This window comes from Dreissena polymorpha, chromosome 3, assembly GCF_020536995.1.
Source record: "Dreissena polymorpha isolate Duluth1 chromosome 3, UMN_Dpol_1.0, whole genome shotgun sequence".
Classification (NCBI taxonomy): Eukaryota; Metazoa; Mollusca; class Bivalvia; order Myida; family Dreissenidae; genus Dreissena; species Dreissena polymorpha.
This window is the reverse complement of record NC_068357.1, coordinates 135,608,759-135,628,130: the sequence shown is the minus strand read 5'-3', so window position 1 is coordinate 135,628,130 and position 19,372 is coordinate 135,608,759. Positions and strand designations below refer to the sequence as shown.

Below are 19,372 nucleotides of genomic sequence, written 5' to 3'. Positions count from 1 at the left end.
CCGTTGCATAAATCTTATATAAGATAAACTACTCATACACAAATTACCCGGTATGTGTTTGCTCTTACTCGACTTATGAGATCGTACATGAAAAAAAATCGAGGTAGATCGATCCATGCGTCGTCGCGGTAATGTTTGTCAAAGTTATTGTTGTCATGAAAACTCGTTGATTTACATGTACAACGCAAAACGTCTTATTTGAACTGATGCGAATTAATTTAATCATATTTGTCAACTTCGCTTTTGCTTTATTTTGATAATTTAATCCAAAGTTTAATGTTAGCAAGTGTTTTTTTTTTACCGGAATTGTAAACAAGGAGTCAGTTAAAGTCTTCCGAAAATGTGCAGTCTGTGTGAATTGACAGTTTGACGTCATCAAAGGAAAGCCGCTTTCTGTCGGAAGCAATAAAGCGACAAATTTCGCGCCGAAAAAATTGGCTTCATTTGTCTAGCAATCAACATGCCGAACCAATCGTGTGTTTGTTTCTCAATTGCAATCCTCCAATTTAATAAAAGCACGTGCATAGCTCCGCCTTCGAGTCTTTTGCCGAGAACGGAGGCGGAGTTTAATGGTTAATTGAGCTAGTGTTTTACGCAAGTTGAGTTCCGATTTGCCAAAATTACTCGGCCCTAAGCATTGAAACGACAAATACATTTATCAATGATTTTCCGAGATATACCGATTTGTTCCGATTTCCAAACTTTCTGTACAGTTCCTATAAACTATGGCGGACGTGTTTACAAAATTCCTAAACACATATATCGTAAATAATGGCAGTGTTTTATTGGATTATTTATACTAATTATCAAATACTTTTTTATCTACTATAATATCGGGTTTGTTTAATATAATTAACATGTTAAACAATATAGTTGCGTCACAGACTCGGAAATAAATTTTGATGGGGTCGACATTTTACTGACGCTGATTTTCTTATTGTCTGTAATTTTTACCAGAAATAAATTTTGAGAAGTGCCCATAAAAGGACTGGTACATAATGTGTCACATTGAAAAATATCCCGATCTCTGCAATATATGTGAACCAATCGTTGATTGTACTTACTTGATTTTATTCGCAACCGTACTCAAACCGGATCGTTTTTTTCTCGTTTCGCTCGTTTTGCAGTGCGGTCGGGAATAAAATATTTAAAAAAAAGACGATTTTCCGATTTTATTTTTTTTCCCTTTTTCCAAAAATTAGGGTCGGCGGTTTTGTAAACCAAGAAATATAAAAGCCGTGGCCTAATGTATTGCAACTTAAAGGAAAAACAACACAATTTGATGCAAAAATAGATGAACATACACATGACAAAGTGTAAATGTTGTGTACAGTGAATTATTGTGGTTGTGTTTTATGATTATTTTCATCTTTATTGTTATTTATAGATATTTCTGGTTATTACTGAACAGATTTCTTTCCCTCATATTTTAATTTTGAAGGTTAAACTCTTGCCCCAAGAGCAAAAGGGGTAATCATACTACCTGATGTATGGACTTTTACACCAGGCTTTTACCCTGCACGAGCTGGCCAACTTGAGGGGAACTGAAGTGGGCAAACCTCGCCCTGTCCTTGAACAAGAAAGCTGGATTTGTTGAGAGGTAAAACTATACAGGTTATTGCATTTTAAAAGCGTCACAATTCTGACCAATGTGACAAATATTTTTAGAGTTTGAAATGTGATGAAAGTAAATTACAAGCTTTGGAAAATTACCAATTGTAAATATTTTGTCAAAACTCCTTTTCTTTTTTTGGTTCCAGAGTATCATTTAAGCTGAAATCCAGCATGAAACCAGGGAGGTGATGGCCATCGCACAGGCCATGTGCCGACTATTCACTTTCCACCAGCTTGTGACTTGCTCCATGAAGGGAGCAACAACTACAACTGGATCACCAAGACCAAGCCTCCCCGCTGCTGAGAGAAATGCAATCATTGGTATTTTCTTCATCATAAAAATTTGAAGTACCAGTTAACCATATAGAAATTAAATACACATTCTACAAATATTTTTCAGATCACTTACTGTTTACAGTCGCATAAATGATCATTATATTACATCATTAAATTTTGTGAAAAGGGGGAGTTTTTATAATCCAAGTGACAGTTAACAATAGGTTTTTTTTTATTCATGAAGACAGGGATTGAAAAACTTTGTCCGTGTCTCTAGTCACTGTCTCCAGGACAATCGGTAATAAACCCATTTGTGTTGACTTCCTTAATATGCAAATATTTAACCTCTTTTTCTGGCTAGAGTATTTTCTATTTAAGATCAGATTTTGTTGTTTTTTTGCATGTTTTTAAAATGAATAGTCTATTATATTTTTTCAGATGTCATAGCCAAAACCGTTGACAAGCCTCTGGTTGATGTTGAAGAAAAGATGAGAGGTTGTTTAAGGCATCTGCGGCTGATGAACAACTAGACTGAAGTCTTTGTAAATAAAATGTGCTGTTAAAATGATTATTTAACCATTTTTTTCACTTTGTTATATAGATTTGCACCTGTTTCAACAACATTAACTTATTTTTATGCTCCCGGTAGGGTCTCATATAGCAGTTGATCTGTCTGATCCTTAATCTGTCTGTCTTTCCGTCCGAAAACTTAGCATTGGTCATAACTTTTGCAATATTGAAGAAAGCAACTTGATATTTAGCATGCATGTGTATCTCATTGAGCTGCACATTTTGAGTGGTGCAAGGTCACGTTCATCCTTCAAGGTCAGAGGTCAAAATCCAATGTAAGTAATAAGCAAAGAGAGAAAATTTCTATACCTGCCAAATGATAAATAGAAATTTTATTTCAAAGCGGCGCAGTAGGGGGCATTGTGTTTCTGACCAACACATCTCTTGTTTGTATTTATTCCATACAATCTTACTTTTTTCAGTTCTTTCTTTGTGTTCAATGTTATGTTATAACACTATTATATTTTATTATAACAATGCCATGTCTGTCAAAATAGTTTTATCATGTTGTGTATATGGATATATATGTAAAGTTTTATGTTTTAGCGTTTAAAAAAGTAATTAGAATATAATTTATGATATTTTTGTTCATAATAAAGTTGTTCAGTTTTCAAGTGGGTGAAAAGTGGGTTTTTACTGAGCATTTAACAGGTTTTAAAGCTAGTTTTAACTGCGTTTAATCTGTGAAAAACACACATTTAGCTCACTTAATGCTCAAATAAAAACCCACTTTAAACTCGCTTACAACAGGAAAAACCGACTTGATGTGTAGAAGCGGGTGTAAAAGCCAACATAAAGAAGGAAAACACACTATCTTTTAACCAACTTAAGTTGGTAAAACTCGGTTTTAAAGCGTGTTTTAACTGCGTTTAATCTGAGTTAAGCACACATTTAGCTCACTTAACACTCAAACAAATCCCCACTTCTAACTCGCTTAAGAACAGGAAAAACCGACTTGATATGAAGAAGCAGGTTTAAAAGCCAACATAAAGAAGGAAAACACACTCACTTTAACCAACTTAAGTTGGTATAAGACGGTTTTAAAGTAAGTTTAAACTGCGCTTAATCTGTGAAAAGCACACATTTAGCTCACTTAACGCTCAAACAAAAACCCACTTTTCACTCGCTTTGGAACAGGAAAAACCGACTTGATGTGTAGAAGCGGGTTTAAAAGCCAACAAAGAGAAGGAAAACACACTCACTTTTAACCCACTTAAGTTGGTTTAAGTTAGTTTTAGTTGGTATAAGAAGGTATAAGCGTGTTGGTTTATGTGAGTGAAATCCAGGTTTTACCTACAAAAAACCAAGTCGGTAAGCAAAAAGTGTGTTTAAAAGACACGCTTTAACCCGGTGCCAATACCGCAGGGTTTAACACGGTTTTAACACGGATTAAAACCGGGTTTTGCCCACTTTTTTGACAAGGGCGGAAAGCCTACTACATGCCACACCTGCCATATTCGCGCGAGAAAGAGTTTTATAATTTATGCAAGAGGTTTGAGTATTCCAACTATATTCATTCACAAATGGAAACATTATGTGAATATCGTGTTAAATGGAATATTTTTTAACGGAGCTTATATAGAAAAGAATCAATAAACAATGTTTGTATTATACATGTAGCGGAAGAAGTTATTTATGAATGATTAAAATAGTCCACTATCTGTTGCGTCCAAATGACGTAGTACAGGTCATTCATAATCTGAGGCTATTAATAGATTTGGAAAAACAACACAATAGTATTAGGTTACGCTTGTTTACATTCTCAATTTATAAAACGTTGAACATGAGTTCAACAATAACTTCAGGGATACGATAGACAACAACAAAAATGCTTCATAATCGCTTAAATTGAATATAAAAAACAATTAAATATAACAAAAATTATCTGTTTCGTAATCTCGTTCATGCTTCTACAGCGGGGTTAAATTTGATATTTCTGGGAAACGTTCTTTTGTTCTCAACAGAAAGCGGCAATCTTTTGTATTTACGGGTGCTTATAAAGCACTAATAGAAGGTTAAGCTTGTTTATATTCACAGTTCTCAAATTAAAAACGTTGAACATGAGTTCACCAATCACTACAGGTATACTATAGAAAACCTCAAAAATGCTTTATAATCGCTTAAACCGTATATTAAAAAAGCAATTAAATATAACAAGAAATATCTTTTAAAAAGGTAGTCAGCGTAAATGCTGTCTTGTAAATAAAGTTTGGGATTTAGGTTTCTAAATAAATAAACTGAAAACAAAAGTTTAACTATTGTTTTTTTTTTTTACTTGTAAGTCGCATATTCACCGCATAAAATGTGTGTTATCATTGTCAAACCACAAATTAGTGTAAGTAGATAGAAATGATACTTCGGAAGTGCACATCATTTGTGTCCTCACATGCCTTATTATGAGTATATTTCTTCACTATCGAAATGTATCGTATGTTAATATTTTATTTAAACACAGTTTTCTTTTGACACATTTAAATCACACTTTCATAGCCATGTCATGCGAAAATGGGTCTTATGCGTTTCGGTCAGCGTATCTTAAACCCAACATGTGCATTTGCGCAGTCTGGTCAGAGGCGATGCTGTTCGCTATAAAATTACTCAATGTGTTATGGTCTCATTATGTATCTCCTGACCAGACTGAGAGATGCGCAGGCTGAATGGGCTATATATATATATATGGGCGCATATGGAATAAGACCAATTTTCGCATGATGAGGGATTAAAAATCTCATTGCGAATTGTAAATGGCACATTTAAGAACAATGCTTTTCGATACAAAATTGAATTTAAAATAGCAAACTTGTAAATAAGGGCAGCCTATCAAGGCATTCAAGAACGATTTCCAGATGTGCTGACCGATTACGGCAAACATTGTAGCTGGATAATTAAACGATTTTCATCTTATCATGACACTATAATATTTGGGAAATTTTTGTTTTCTCATCTTGAAAGCAAAACTGTGTTTATCGATAGCATCAATTATATATTCCCCGGACAATTTAGTGAACGAGTACTGACCCTGAAATTCTGCGAGATGGATTTTTACAGGTAATTGTAACTGGGCCACAATTCGTGTCGTTTGAACATACTGAGAGTAGTCCAGAATTCCTTACACTGAACAGTGCTATATCCTTTGCGCTGAGCACAGACACGGTGATGTAGCCAAAGTTTAGAGGTTTTATCTCGAATCAGCCTATGAAATATTCGAAAATATTCACGCGTGTCTGCTGGCATATGTATAAATCATTTAAGGTGAAAAGCTGGGTAAAACAGCTACGCCGAAAAAGCGCATTAGAGCTCTATACCTATGTTTAGGTCAGAGTTGCTAACACCGTGTGAACTGCTAGGGTAACAAGTAATGCATAAACAACAAAGTACGGGTCAACAGGGCTGTCTTTATGACTACCTAATTCGTGAGTAAAAAGTATTGCTAGCAGATTTATTTTTATTTATTTTCATCAATTATCTTATTGTATATTTTGAATTTGTATATGGTGTCAAAAATCAAAAGTTTTGTACAGTGAATTTTCATCATAAAATTATATTCTTAGTGAGATAGGTTTTAGATATTCCAACAATATTCATTTAATATGATGGTGATTGCAAATTGTCTTTATATTAAGTTCTCATTACCATTTTCATCATACTTTCTATGCTTTCAGAACTTCCAAAAAGGGCCATGTTGTTGTTATTTTGTCTAAGTTATCTCTATAAAATAAATAGGATGATAAAAAGTGCACACAAATCTTGACCCGTGCGTAATGACACACTCTTTATAAATTTGAATGGCGTGTGTTCATTTCAAACTTGCAATTAATTTTGAAAAATGAGTTGCGTCTTAAATTATGCAATAGAGAACAACTTCAGTGCCTTCAGCGCTTTGATTATTAGAATTTCATGTAAAACTAATCTTAGTCTTATTTGAATTTGATTTCTTGAAAACAAGTAACCTTAGCAACAAGACTACCAGGCAGTGATTAAAATGCATGAATGTGATAAAAAATATGTTTCTAAGTAAATTTTCCTTTCTTTATTGGCAATGCCTTTATAAAACTAATGAAAAAGTCCATAAACATTACAAGGAGAATATTTTGTGTAAACATCAGCAAATCTGTGATTTAAATAATAAAAAAAAATTGAAATAATTGAGCTAATGCCCTCTCTGTTTCAGCTCTGTTGAGATATTCTCCAGTCCAGGGTTCCTGTTGCTAGGCATAGTTCAGACTCATCACAAGCTGGTGAACGTAATTGCCTGGCACCCAACCATTACCATGGAAACCACAACTGGGTCTGCTTACAGAAACTTCATGGCCATTGCCTCTAATGAGTTTCATATATCGGTTGTAGACCTGAATAATCTGTTAGGTAAGTGTTATTGTTAACAGGGATCATATTTTTTTCGGTTTTGTCGGTCCTAGACCGATTGGGGCCATGAAAGACCGATTGAAAAATTGAAAATCCCAAACAGTCGGTCCAATTCTGTTTGCTATTAAAATTCCCATGTCATGAAATTGGTTACACAGTGTACATGCTAACACACCCTAATTGCATTCTTATCTCGATTAGGTGTGATAAACCATTCCCTGCAGTCTCTAAACTGGTCAGGACCGGTTTATTGCACGTCAGACCAAGAATCAAAAACTTGTGAACAGCAGATTAAAGACGCATCCGAAAAGACGCGTCTGAATGCATGCGCTGTAACTAAACAAAACATGCTGATACATTTTCCACCAGCGTAATAATCCGTTAATATAATTATGAATGAAAGTCGCGGATCTGATCGACAGAACAGCCGAAAGTTATTTTTATGGGCAGAACTTCACATAAAATAGTACACAAGAAAAATAATTTACATTGAATAAATCTTTATTAAAACCGTGTTAGAATCGAAATAATTTGTGTACTTTATGCTTTGTTGTTGAATAACTCACGACCGGAAAATTAGATGCGTGGTTTCAAATGCTTCGCTCTCGTGATTAATCCCTACGCATCTAAACTATCGGCCGTGGGTTATTTGACAACAAATTATTTCTTAATTATTTGGTTTGTTGTTGTCAGTAGCCAACCTACGCACAGACATTTGTTTGGTTCAGTGCATGTTTGTAAGCTATTATCGAGTCGACAACAATTTAAAACATCGGTATAGACTTACACAGATTAATAATATTGACAACGATGAAAAAAGTCTGATAAAACAGCACATGAAACAACAATGAAATACCAAATGATAAAACCAGTTGAGAAAACTCGTTCCGTTTATAAAAATGCCTAAGGGAATTTTACTTGTACATGTATTATACCACCTTGAATGGCAAAACCAATGGTATACATTTTAACGTAATTTGTCATGATTTCGGATATACATTTTCGGATACTTTTCCCCATTTATATCCGGACCGATTGATGTTGCGGGAAAATAAGATCCCTGATTGTTAAGTAGTGTATGCTTATTGTCCCCTACCGGTGGTTTGGGCTCCGTGTGTCAGTCTGTCAGTCTGTCCGTCACAATTTTCTGGATCCTGCTATAAATTTAAAAGTTCCATATTTTTTTCATGAAACTTGAAACATGGATAGATGGCAATATGGAGAGTATGCACGTCATTTCATTTCGTTCCTACGTCAAGAATTTTGGTTGCTATGGCAACAATTTTTTTTTTTTTTTACTGACAATGGTGGAGTTTCAACTGTAGGGGACAATATTGCTTGGCAATCTCTTGTTTTAATTTATTAAAAGATTTTTGTTTGAAGATATGTTGGTTAAGTTGAATTTTCAATCTTTGGTATATGTGATGGTGTCTTCTTACTATGCCCCCCTTCGAAGAAGAGGGGGTATATTGTTTTGCACATGTCGGTCGGTCCGTCGGGCCGTCAACCAGATGGTTTCTGGATGATAACTCAAGAATGCTTAGGCCTAGGATCATTAAACTTCATAGGTACATTGATCATGACTGGCAGATGACCCCTATTGATTTTCAGGTCACTAGGTCAAAGGTCAAGGTCACAGTGACTCAAAATAGTAAAATTGTTTCCGGATGATAACTCAAAAATGCTTACACCTAGAATCATGAAACTTCATAGGTACATTGATCATGACTGGCAGATGACCCCTATTGATTTTCAGGTCACTAGGTCAAAGGTCAAGGTCACAGTGACTCGAAACAGTAAAATGGTTTCCGGATAATAACTCAAGAATGCTTACGCCTAGGATCATGAAACTTCATAGGAACATTGATCATGACTGGCAGATGACCCCTATTGATTTTCAGGTCACTAGGTCAAAGGTCAAGGTCACAGTGACTCGAAACAGTAAAATGGTTTCAGGATGATTACTCAAGAATGCTTACGCCTAGGTTTATGAAACTTCGTACATCGATAATGACTGGCAGATGACCCCTATTGATTTTTAGGTCACTAGGTCAAAGGTCAAGGTCACAGTGACTCGAAATAGTAAAATAGTTTCCTGATAACAACTCAAGAATGCTTAGGCCTAGTAGGATCATGAAATTTCATAGGTACATTGATCATGACTGGCAGATGACCCCTATTCATTTTCAGGTCACTAGGTCAAATGTCAAGGTCACAGTGACTGGTAACGGTAAAATGGTTTCCTGATGATAACTCAAGAATAATTAGGCCTAGGATCATGAAACATCATAGGTACATTGATCATGACTGGCAGATGACCCCTATTGATTTTCAGGTAGCGTGTTTTATTTTGGTTATAAAAAATGTCACCTAAGTTCACTAACTTTAATAAAAGTAGTATTAGCCCAAGTGGACATAAATGTCTTTAAAAGTATTATAATATCCATTATTGCACTTCAGGAGAATATTTCAAACTAATCATAAATGGATAAAAAAATAAGCAGACATGCATTATTTTTCCCCATGCAGACCATAGTGACTCCCTGCAAGTGACGGAGACGTGGCGCCGTCTGGAGGGACATAGTAACAGAGTTACAGGCCTTGCTTGGAGTCCACACTCAGACATGCACCTTTTGTCAGTCTCCTATGATAAGAAGGCATTGGTTTGTACACATTTTTTTCTGCTTAGCAATAGAAATTTTGTATGCCCCTAAAGGGAATTTGATAGTTTATCTGTCAATCCATAAGTCGGTCAGTCATCTCGCAATTATTGGTTTCCACTCGTTAACTCTACCAGTTTTCTTTGGATTGTCTGTCTTTCTGTCCGCTTTCAAATATTTACCTCATTTTTGGTGTCTTAGTCGACCTGCATGACATACAGATTGAGTTCGAGTATTATCCCTGTCAATTGATTTTTGTGTGAAGAAAGCACCTTGAATTTAAATGTTTTCTCAAGATTAACAGTTTTCTGGACCTTTTCCTAAACGCTTGCAGATATTTACCTGTTTTTGGTGTGTGAGTCTACCTAAATGACTTGCACATAAAGTTACAGGGTTTTTTCCGGTCCACAGATTTTTGTTACAAAGTAACTGGCCTTGGAATAACACTTTCCTGAATTTCTTTCCACAACATTTTCAGATACTGACCTGCTTTTTGTTTAGTGAGTCGACCTGAATGACTTAAAAGATCCAGTTCGAGTTTCCTTTCGGCTATTGATTTTGACGAAGTAACAGGTCTCTGGCTTAGAAATTACCCAAAATAAAAGTTTTTGTTTGTTTTTTAGCGAGGCTGTTTTCGGAGAGGTATTGTCATAGCCTGCTCGACGTCCGCCGTCCGCCGGCGTCGTGCTAAAACCTTTACATTGGCTCTAAAATCTAAGTGCTTCCACCTACAACTTTGAAACTTCATATGTAGATGCACCTTGATGAGTTTTACACGCCACAACCATTTTGGGTCACTAGGTCAAAGGTCAAGGTCACTGTGACCTCATTAAAAAAAAAAAAAAAATTCTGACAAGCTTTCGCAGCCGAGCGTGGCACCCGTTATGCTGTGCTCTTGTTAGCTATATGCTTGCAAATATTGAACTGATTTTTGGTGCTGGAGAATAATAATTTAAGGCCACACTTTTTTGTCACTATGAAAGTTGCTCAAACATTTGCACAGTTGATATGCATTTAGAACTTCGTTACACAGTATTAAAAACTAAGTCATTTAGTCAAATTAACTGATAAGCTTGTGAACACTCTAGGGGCCAGAATATTTTTGTAATTATATCTTTACTGAGTTTTTAAATGGTTATTGAAACACAGCTAATAAACAAAGTTCAGTTCCTTTTTGTATCAGGTGAGCTACCGAAGGCCTGTCTTCTGCTTGTTTTTGACGTTACTTCGATATTGAGATCTTACAACTGTTTCTATTTTCCACATAATTTTATTACACTAAAATATAAAAATGTGCAAGTAAGCTCACAATATGCTTACTGACAAAATGCCTATACGTGTTTAATAAAATATAGTCTATAATTACCTTGAGTTGAGGAATGTTGTACAATGTTTGTTTAATTATGGTTTATTGGTTAATTGACAAATCCTTGTCATTTGGGTAGCTTTTAAACCAATAGGGCTAATATCCTTGTGGTTGAATATCTTCAAATCAAAATAATTATTTATTTGCTGATAAATGCCAGTTGTTTTGAAACCATTTTTAAAGTACATGTCAATACAGGTATGGAATGTAGAGGAGGGCACAGTGCTGGCCTGTTATGAAGGTCACATAGGTCGCCTGCTATGCTGCCAGTGGAACGGCCTTGACCCGTCGGAGGTCATCACTGGGGGAGATGATTACAGCATCCATGTCTGGGCAGTAGGGGATCATCCCCTGGTACAGGGGCAACTGGGTAGGTGATAGGAGAGATAACTCAGCAATACATACACTCTAAACACTATAAACTTGAGTATTTTAGTGCTTTTATTCATCACTATATAGCAGAGCTATTTAGATAAAAGTGAAAGGTGGAGATAGCCTGGGGACCGTTTCAAAAAACGTTGTAGTACACATTTATGATACAATACATTTTTCAAAGATGCATAATTGCTCAAGTCCATATAATATGATTATAAATTTTCAGTACTCATTTCATTGGCATCTCTAACGACGTATACATTTGATGGGCATGGCGAGTTAGTTCTTCAACTAAATTATTTTGATTGCAAAATTCTCTCGTAAGTTAAAATTGTTGTACAATCGTTTATGAAACGGCCCCCAGGTCTTTAATTTATTATGGATATTCTATATTGATGTTTACTTATTCATTAGTGCCCTTGATATTTATAATTTAACCTTTTATGTAATGATATGTATACCCATATGTTTATTGGGACACTTGCCCAGATCGCGCAAATAACTGTTATTTATAAACGTTTTTGTATGTGTCATTTCCTATTTCAGATGCAAAGAAAAAGAAGAAGAAAAAGAACAAGTCAAAGACTGTGAGTGAAGAATCAGCAACCTCCATTCCCATAGAAGCAACCTTCATTCCCATAGAAACCAGTGTCCCTGACCCAGATGAACAAGATGACCTTGATGACCTTGAGAAATTGCTGGAAGAGAAAAGGCGAGAACTTCTTGGTGAAGGTCAAAGTAAAACAGCAGATAAAGGTAGCGCTATAAGCATTTATAATTGGTTCTATTACTGTGGACTCCATTATGACAATTATTTTTTATTAAGTTTTCAGCTTATTCAAAACAAGCACACCATAATTTTAGAAATGTTAAAAGTCTAAAAAAAAGGATGTTTAACCTTGCAACATGAAATTTGTAGTAAGTCAATTATGTAATTTTGAACAATTGATATTAATGGAAATGGTGTGGAATTGTGTGAAAAAAATTCCAATGAAACCTTACAATAACACCTGTGAACAATTGTTACAATAACACCTGTGAACAATTGTATTCTTTCACTTATGGAAAACAATTAATCTTTATTGATATTGAATGTTAAAAAAGAAAGTATTTTTGTTTAGTGTCTACACCATTAGCCTCTGATACTGCTGAAGAGATGAGTGTGTCTCTAGTTGCTGTACAACAGACCACAATCATGAAACAGAAGAGAACTGACAAATCAGGTAGATTGAATTGATACATGCAACAAGATCAATTAGCGATTAACTTGCTTGCACATGTTGCACTGGGTATTATTTCATCCGTAGGCTCTTGCAATCAAACTTAACAGAAAGATCATATCTGATCATAGAAAATGTTGGAAATCTATAGTTTGTTTTGTTTTCCTTTGGAAACTTAATTATAATATTTTTATGTCGAACAAGTTCCACTCTTTTCTGATGTATTTCGCCTAAAAAGGCTTTTTCAAAGTTTGTTTTAACAAATTAACTACATTTTCTTTCTATTTCTCAACACAATACAATATTTTGTTTGTGTTGAGAAATAGAAAGAAAATGTAGTTAATTTTTTAAAACAAACTTTGAAAAAGCCTATTTAGGCGAAATATATCAGAAAAGAGTGGAACTTGTTCTGTGTAAATTTATATTTATCCCTACTGGATACAAAACTGAGTAATATTTGTATAAGTTTATATGATTAATTGTTGTTGTTTAAAAAAAATGAGAAGAAAGGTTAGTTGGTCTGCAAATCATCACCAAACTTAAAAGGACATGATTATGTTGAAGTGAGCAAGTAACTAGTAAGTTTTGCCCTTGAATTACACATATCTATTATTTGCCTCTATCATTTTTAGCCTAATACTTTTAATGAGATCATTACCAAACATGATGCAAATGTTTACGGGCCGAATTTGTCGGCAAAGATGAAAAGTTTTCTTATGAGCATTAAAATAAAATTTCTTAAAAACATTAAGGATTAAAATAATGTCATCTTTTGATTATTAATTTGTAGATTCGAGAAAGAAGTTGAAGTCAAAGTCGATGTTCCCTGTCATGAGCAAGAGGGACAACTCTGGCAGACAGACACTTCTGGAGGATGTTATTTCCCTTGCCAAGCTGATTTATGGTGAGATTTATGGTGTCTATTTATTGGTGTTGCTAAAACAAACTCTTTGTGATTCAATTAATGACTGGCAGATTCACAAGAAAGGCAGATTCACAAGAAAATGCTGTTGGGGTGGCATATAGCATTCGGACTGTCAGTCTGTCTGGCATTTTGTTTTCTGGAGTTTTGTTTACACAATGCTTGAATCTAATTGCATGACCTCCAGATGAAGTGTGAGTTTTGTTCCAGTCCATTGATTTTTGGCCAAGTAACACATGCCTTGTTTTTAAATAGAATTACTTTTTGTAAATTAATGATATCTTGTCTATTAAACAACATACATATCCTATTGTTTATTATGCCCCCCTTTGAAGAAGAGGGGGAATATTGTTTTGCACATGTCGGTCGGTCGGTCCGTCCGTCGGTCCGTCCACCAAATGATTTCCGGATGATAACTCAAGAACGCTTAGGCCTAGGATCATGAAACTTCATAGGTACATTTATCATGACTGGCAGATGACCCTATTGATTTTCAGGTCACTAGGTCAAAGGTTAAGGTCACAGTGACTCCAACTAGTAAAATGGTTTCCGGATGATAACTCAAGAATGCTTACGCCTAGGATCATGAAACTTCATAGGTACATTGATCATGACTGGCAGATGACCCCTATCGATTTTCAGGTCACTAGGTCAAAGGTCAAGGTCACAGTGACTCGAAATAGTAAAATGGTTTCCAAATGATAACTCAAGAATGCTTACCCCTAGGATCATGAAACTTCATAGGTACATTGATCAAGACTGGCAGATATGACCCCTATTAATTTTCAGGTCACTAGGTCAAAGGTCAAGGTCACAGTGACTCGAAACAGTTAAATGGTTTCCTGATAATAACTCAAGAATAATTAGGCCTAGGATCATGAAACTTAAGAGGTACTTTGATCATGACTGGCAGATGACGCCTATTGATTTTCAGGTCACTAGGTCAAAGGTCAAGGTCACAGTGACAAAAAACGTATTCACACAATGGCTGCCACTACAACTGACAGCCCATATGGGGGGCATGCATGTTTTACAAACAGCCCTTGTTCTGCATATGCTTTTAGCAATGACTACCTTATTGATAATTAGTTCTTTTGATTTCCCATGCACAAAGTTTATGTTTTAGTTTAGAAATGTTTAATAACTGTCACTTTTTGTTCCATTTAGTTAGTTTCCATGTAGTGAATATGTCATTGATTTTGTTAACAATAGGTTCAAACACATAATCTTTTAGGAATATATATATATAGTATGTATGTGTCTGATCTCAAATCATGTCCATACTGACAGAATTTCAATAAGGGTAAGAGAAAGGATGCAGGCCTCAAACAATCTAATAAGAAATGCTGTATGAAATACACATAACCTAACTGTATTTAAATCTCAAATGAGTGTTTGAATGATATTGATGTTTCTGTATATAAGATAGGTTCAGCTGCGGTGAATAAGTCTTTCCTTGACATGTTGTTGACACCATTAATAGCCTTACTTCTATAATGTCTGCTTAAGGTTTAATGATATCCTGTGTGTTAGAAGCCATATACGTAAAATACAAAGCTGGAGTGTTAAATTGCTGTATTGGTTGGTATTTGATATATCAGTTACAGTAATATGCGTGTTGTACTCTCTAGTTTTGAAATATTGTATTATCTCCAGATAAATGCCTATCATTATGGATCATAATGGAATCTTGGAGGCTTATAATTAGGTTAGTGCAGAAATGTGACAACTCATATTGTGAGTGACATATAAGCACTTATATCTTGCTGGTTTTTGTCATTTGCATTACTTATGCTGTTTTCATATCAGAAGATGTGTGGACGGAAATTATGGTGTTAAACCTTAGGTCAAGTGAAGTACCAGTATCGAAATCCGTGTTAAACTTTGGTTATTATTCATTCAGCCATGTCATGCCAAAAAAGGTCTTATGCCATATTCTGCCAGCATAGCTCCAAACCAGCATGCCCACATGGGATTCTTGTCTGGAGATTTTTTGTTCTCTTTGAAGCTGTAAAGCAAGGTTTTGCGTCTTGTAATCAAGAAGAGTATTTCCTCACAAGACTGCGCAGGCTGATCTTGTGCTGGCCACATATGGCATCAGAGCCTTTTTTGCATGATCGATGCACCTTAATTATAAAGTTTGTGTTCATGCAAAACCTGATTATGTCGGTGAGGTGAATTGAGTATGTAGAGAATAATAGGTTGAAGGCGAACCCGATATGATCCTCCGACGAGCCAGATAACCATTTTCCATCTATGTCACCAACCTATTATTCTATTTATCCTGTCACGTTTACAACATTTGTTGAAATGTTTCTAAAATATCTAGTTTTCGAGTATTTTGTGTTTAAATATGTAATATGGTAAACATCATGCGCAAAAAAAACAACATTGCACATGTGACGTCACGTCAGGCAAAGCGCTTAGGCTAGCTTCCATCTTGTTAAAACACACAGAAATCGAGTAACTCATAATTAATTTAATACACAGAGACGAAATTATGCTGTTTAAATAATAATGTTTTTTACATGCATTTGGTATTTTATTAATAGAAAAAAGTATATTTTATTAATAGAAGATAGTAAATGCATGCGCATGTGTGGATAGCAACTGACGGATATTCGAGTTCACGTGGTCATCTAGCCTAATATCTTTTGGGATATGAGGTTACCTGGTTATATGGGCTGATTTAAAGGCATGTGACAGGATAAGTAAAAAAACTATCATCACAATAAGCGTTGCTGGTATATATTTCATTTGCACCAAGTGCTTTCTAACACTTACATTTTTTGATGCAGTTCCTGGAAATAAAATAGTTTTTATGCCCCCGGTAGGGTGGCATATAGCAGTTGAACTGTCCGTCAGTCAGTATGTGTGTATGTCAGTATGTGTGTATGTCAGTATGTGTGTGTGTAAGTCTGTCCGTCCGTCCGGAAAAAAACTTAACGTTGGCCATAACTTTTGCATTATTGAAAATAGAAACTTGATATTTGGCATGCATGTGCATCTCACGGAGCTGCACATTTTGAGTGGTGAAAGGTCAAGGTCATCCTTAAGGCTGCAACAATACGCCAAAAAGCGTATTGCGATATATTGTCAGTTCAAAAACCTGTATTGCAATATATCGCAATATATTGCTTATTTGTACCAGAATTATAATTCGCCAATTACCCGATAATCCTGTATATTCCAGTTTTAAAGCAAATTCTGGTAAATGTTTTCTATAAAAATGCTCAAGAATAACACAAAACACAAACATTCACCACTTTTCTTAAATATCAAATACATTTTGGCATTTGTTACTATTTAAAGATGTGATGAAATAACTTCCAATCGGGCGTGTTTTATTTCCCACTGAACACGCGTAAATCGCCTGACGTGATGTTCCCGTTTTATACAACACAAATACACCCACGCTTTGCACGCGATGTTCTACATGTCTGTATAATTTTCGGGCGCTTTTTATTGAGAAAAAGAATAAAGAACTTTTTTTATTGTCGCGTTAGCATTACATTTCGGAAGCGTGTTTCCGAAATTCGGATTACAAATTTAATAATGCTCATTTCAGAATCGAACGAAACATTTAGTTGTGCGTAATTAATTCAACGATAATTCGTTTAAAAGCATAGAATGAATGCTCCCATGTAACAACCCTACTCTGTATAATATACTTTTTAGAATGCCATTTTTACGTAACAATTTATTTTTACAAAATACCGCTTTGTTTTGTTTACCTTGATATCATTATTTTGGATGGCTTTTCTGAACGAAATGTAGATGCTGTTTTGTAAAATTTTCGTACCGGTATGACGAAAATCGTATCGCAATACAATATGCGGATTGCGTATTGCGATATATACCGATATACCGGTATATTGTTGCAGCACTAGTCATCCTTCAAGATCAAATGTCTAATATATGGTGTCTGTCCGTCCGTCCAAAAACTTTAACATTGGCCATACAATTTTCACTATTGAAGATAGCAACTTGATATTTGGCATGCATGTGTATCTCATGGAGCTGAACATTTTGAGTGGTGAAAGGTGAAGGTCAAGGTCATCCTTCAAGGTCAAATGTCAAATATATAGCGTCTGTCTGTCCGAAAACTTTTACATCGTCCATAACTTGTTCAATATTGAAGATAGAAACTTGATATTTGGCATGCATGTGCATCTCACGGAGCTGCTCATTTTGAGTGGTGAAAGGTGAAGGTCAAGGTAATCCTTCAAGGTCAAATGTCTAATATATGGCTTCTGTCCGTCTGTCCAAAAACTTTAACATTTGCCATAACTTTTTCACTATTGAAGATAGCAACTTGATATTTGGCATGCATGTGTATCTCATGGAGCTTAACATTTTGAGTGGGGAAAGGTGAAGGTCAAGGTCATCATTCAAGGTAAAATGTCAAATATATGGCGTTTGTCCGTCCGAATACTTTAACATTGGCCATAACTTTTTCAATATTGAAGATAGCAACTTGATATTTGGCATGCATGTGTATCTCATTAAGCTGCACATTTTGAGTGGTGGAAGTTCAATTCAAGGTCATCCTTCAAGGTAAAAAAAAAATATATAAAAATTTCAAAGCGGAATTTTCATGAAACTGCACATTTTGAGTAGTGGAAGTTCAAGGTCAAGGTCATCCTTCAAGGTCAAAGGTCAATTTTTATTATTTCAAAGCGGCGCAATAGGGGGCATTGTGTTTCTGACGAACAAATCTCTTGTTTATTATATATTACAATTTTTATTTACTTTTATTGTACCTCTTGTGATACAAAGTGAAAAGGGGATGAGGTATATTGTTATCAGATAAATGTCTGTCTGTCTGTCTGTCTGTTTGTGTTTTTGTCTGAACATAATATTTAGCAAACTTTTGCTGTATTATTAAGAGCTGGAGCACATATTGTCAAGGTCTTGCAATTGAGTTCTTATACTCCCATGAATGTAAAGCATTAAGCATTGCACTTGTCTGTCCATTCATCCAGACTTCCATTATTTCCCATAACTTCCATTATTTCCCATAAGCTTTAGTTTTAAACTCTTCTTTAACTACTTGGTGGGTCTTGCTGAGACTTTCACAGTTGAATAACCTATATGTATAGATGATCTTAAAGTGAGGAATGTTTGCAGCACTATAAAAGTAATGTTCCCAAAATGTTGTGTTTTGCATTTTTCTTTTACTGAATGGTAGATCTCGTTGGTAATTTTGCAGTTGAATAATCTAACTGTGAAGATGAAAGGACTTTGGACTGCAATGAGTTTTGGTAGTATAATGGCCCTTTTTTCCACTTTATAATAATTAGTTCAAAATTTTTGTGTTTTCCACTTCTCTTAAGCTACTGGATTTTCATCAAACTTTCCAAGTTGAATGACTTTAATGGTGATTGTAAAGCTCAGAATTTTTGCTGCGACAAATTTTGCTAGAATTATGGCCCTTTGTTTTTTGGCCATTATAGAATAAATATTCCCACAAATATTTGTTTTCAACTTCTCTTTTTATGCTCCCGGTAGGGTGGCATATAGCAGTTGAACTGTCCGTCAGTCCGTCTGTCAGTCTGTGCGTCCGTCCGAAAACTTTAACATTGGCCATAACTTTTGCAATATTGAAGATAGTAACTTTATATTTGGCATGCATGTGTATCTCATGAAGCTGCACATTTTGAGTGGTGAAAGGTCAAGGTCATCCTGCAAGGTCAAAAGTCATAAAATACAATCCAAGGGAAGTAATTAGCTTTACAAGAGAGATAATTTCTAAACCTGCTAAATGATATATTGAAATTTTATTTCAAAGCAGCGCAATAGGGGGCATTGTGTTTCTGACAAACACATCTTTGTTCTATTTTCTGATCGTACTCAAACTTTCCCAGCTGAATGATTGTTAAGAAAGGAATTCTGTCTGCCACAGGTTTCGTCACAACTATGAAACTTTATCATTTTGTCGTCTGTAGAATGTATAAAAATGAATCCAGGTAAGATGATATTGCTTGAATATTGTGTGAAAATG

The 19,372-nt window shown here is 35.2% G+C and overlaps 1 protein-coding gene and 1 long non-coding RNA gene across 2 annotated transcripts in view; both read left to right on the top strand.

Annotated features, from left to right (window-relative positions):
- LOC127871572 (gem-associated protein 5-like) overlaps positions 1-19,372 on the top strand; it is a 202,335-nt gene that overhangs the window by 27,055 nt on the left and 155,908 nt on the right. Inside the window, exons 12-17 of the mRNA XM_052414633.1 lie at positions 6,632-6,825; positions 9,355-9,488; positions 11,050-11,221; positions 11,773-11,982; positions 12,348-12,449; positions 13,237-13,350. Of these exons, the coding sequence (XP_052270593.1) occupies positions 6,632-6,825; positions 9,355-9,488; positions 11,050-11,221; positions 11,773-11,982; positions 12,348-12,449; positions 13,237-13,350 (926 nt within the window). The remainder of the gene's footprint in view (positions 1-6,631; positions 6,826-9,354; positions 9,489-11,049; positions 11,222-11,772; positions 11,983-12,347; positions 12,450-13,236; positions 13,351-19,372) is intronic.
- LOC127871576 (uncharacterized) lies at positions 1,308-2,463 on the top strand. The gene is made up of 3 exons (XR_008045457.1): positions 1,308-1,600; positions 1,761-1,935; positions 2,329-2,463. It is a non-coding gene; the product is annotated as an uncharacterized LOC127871576 (long non-coding RNA).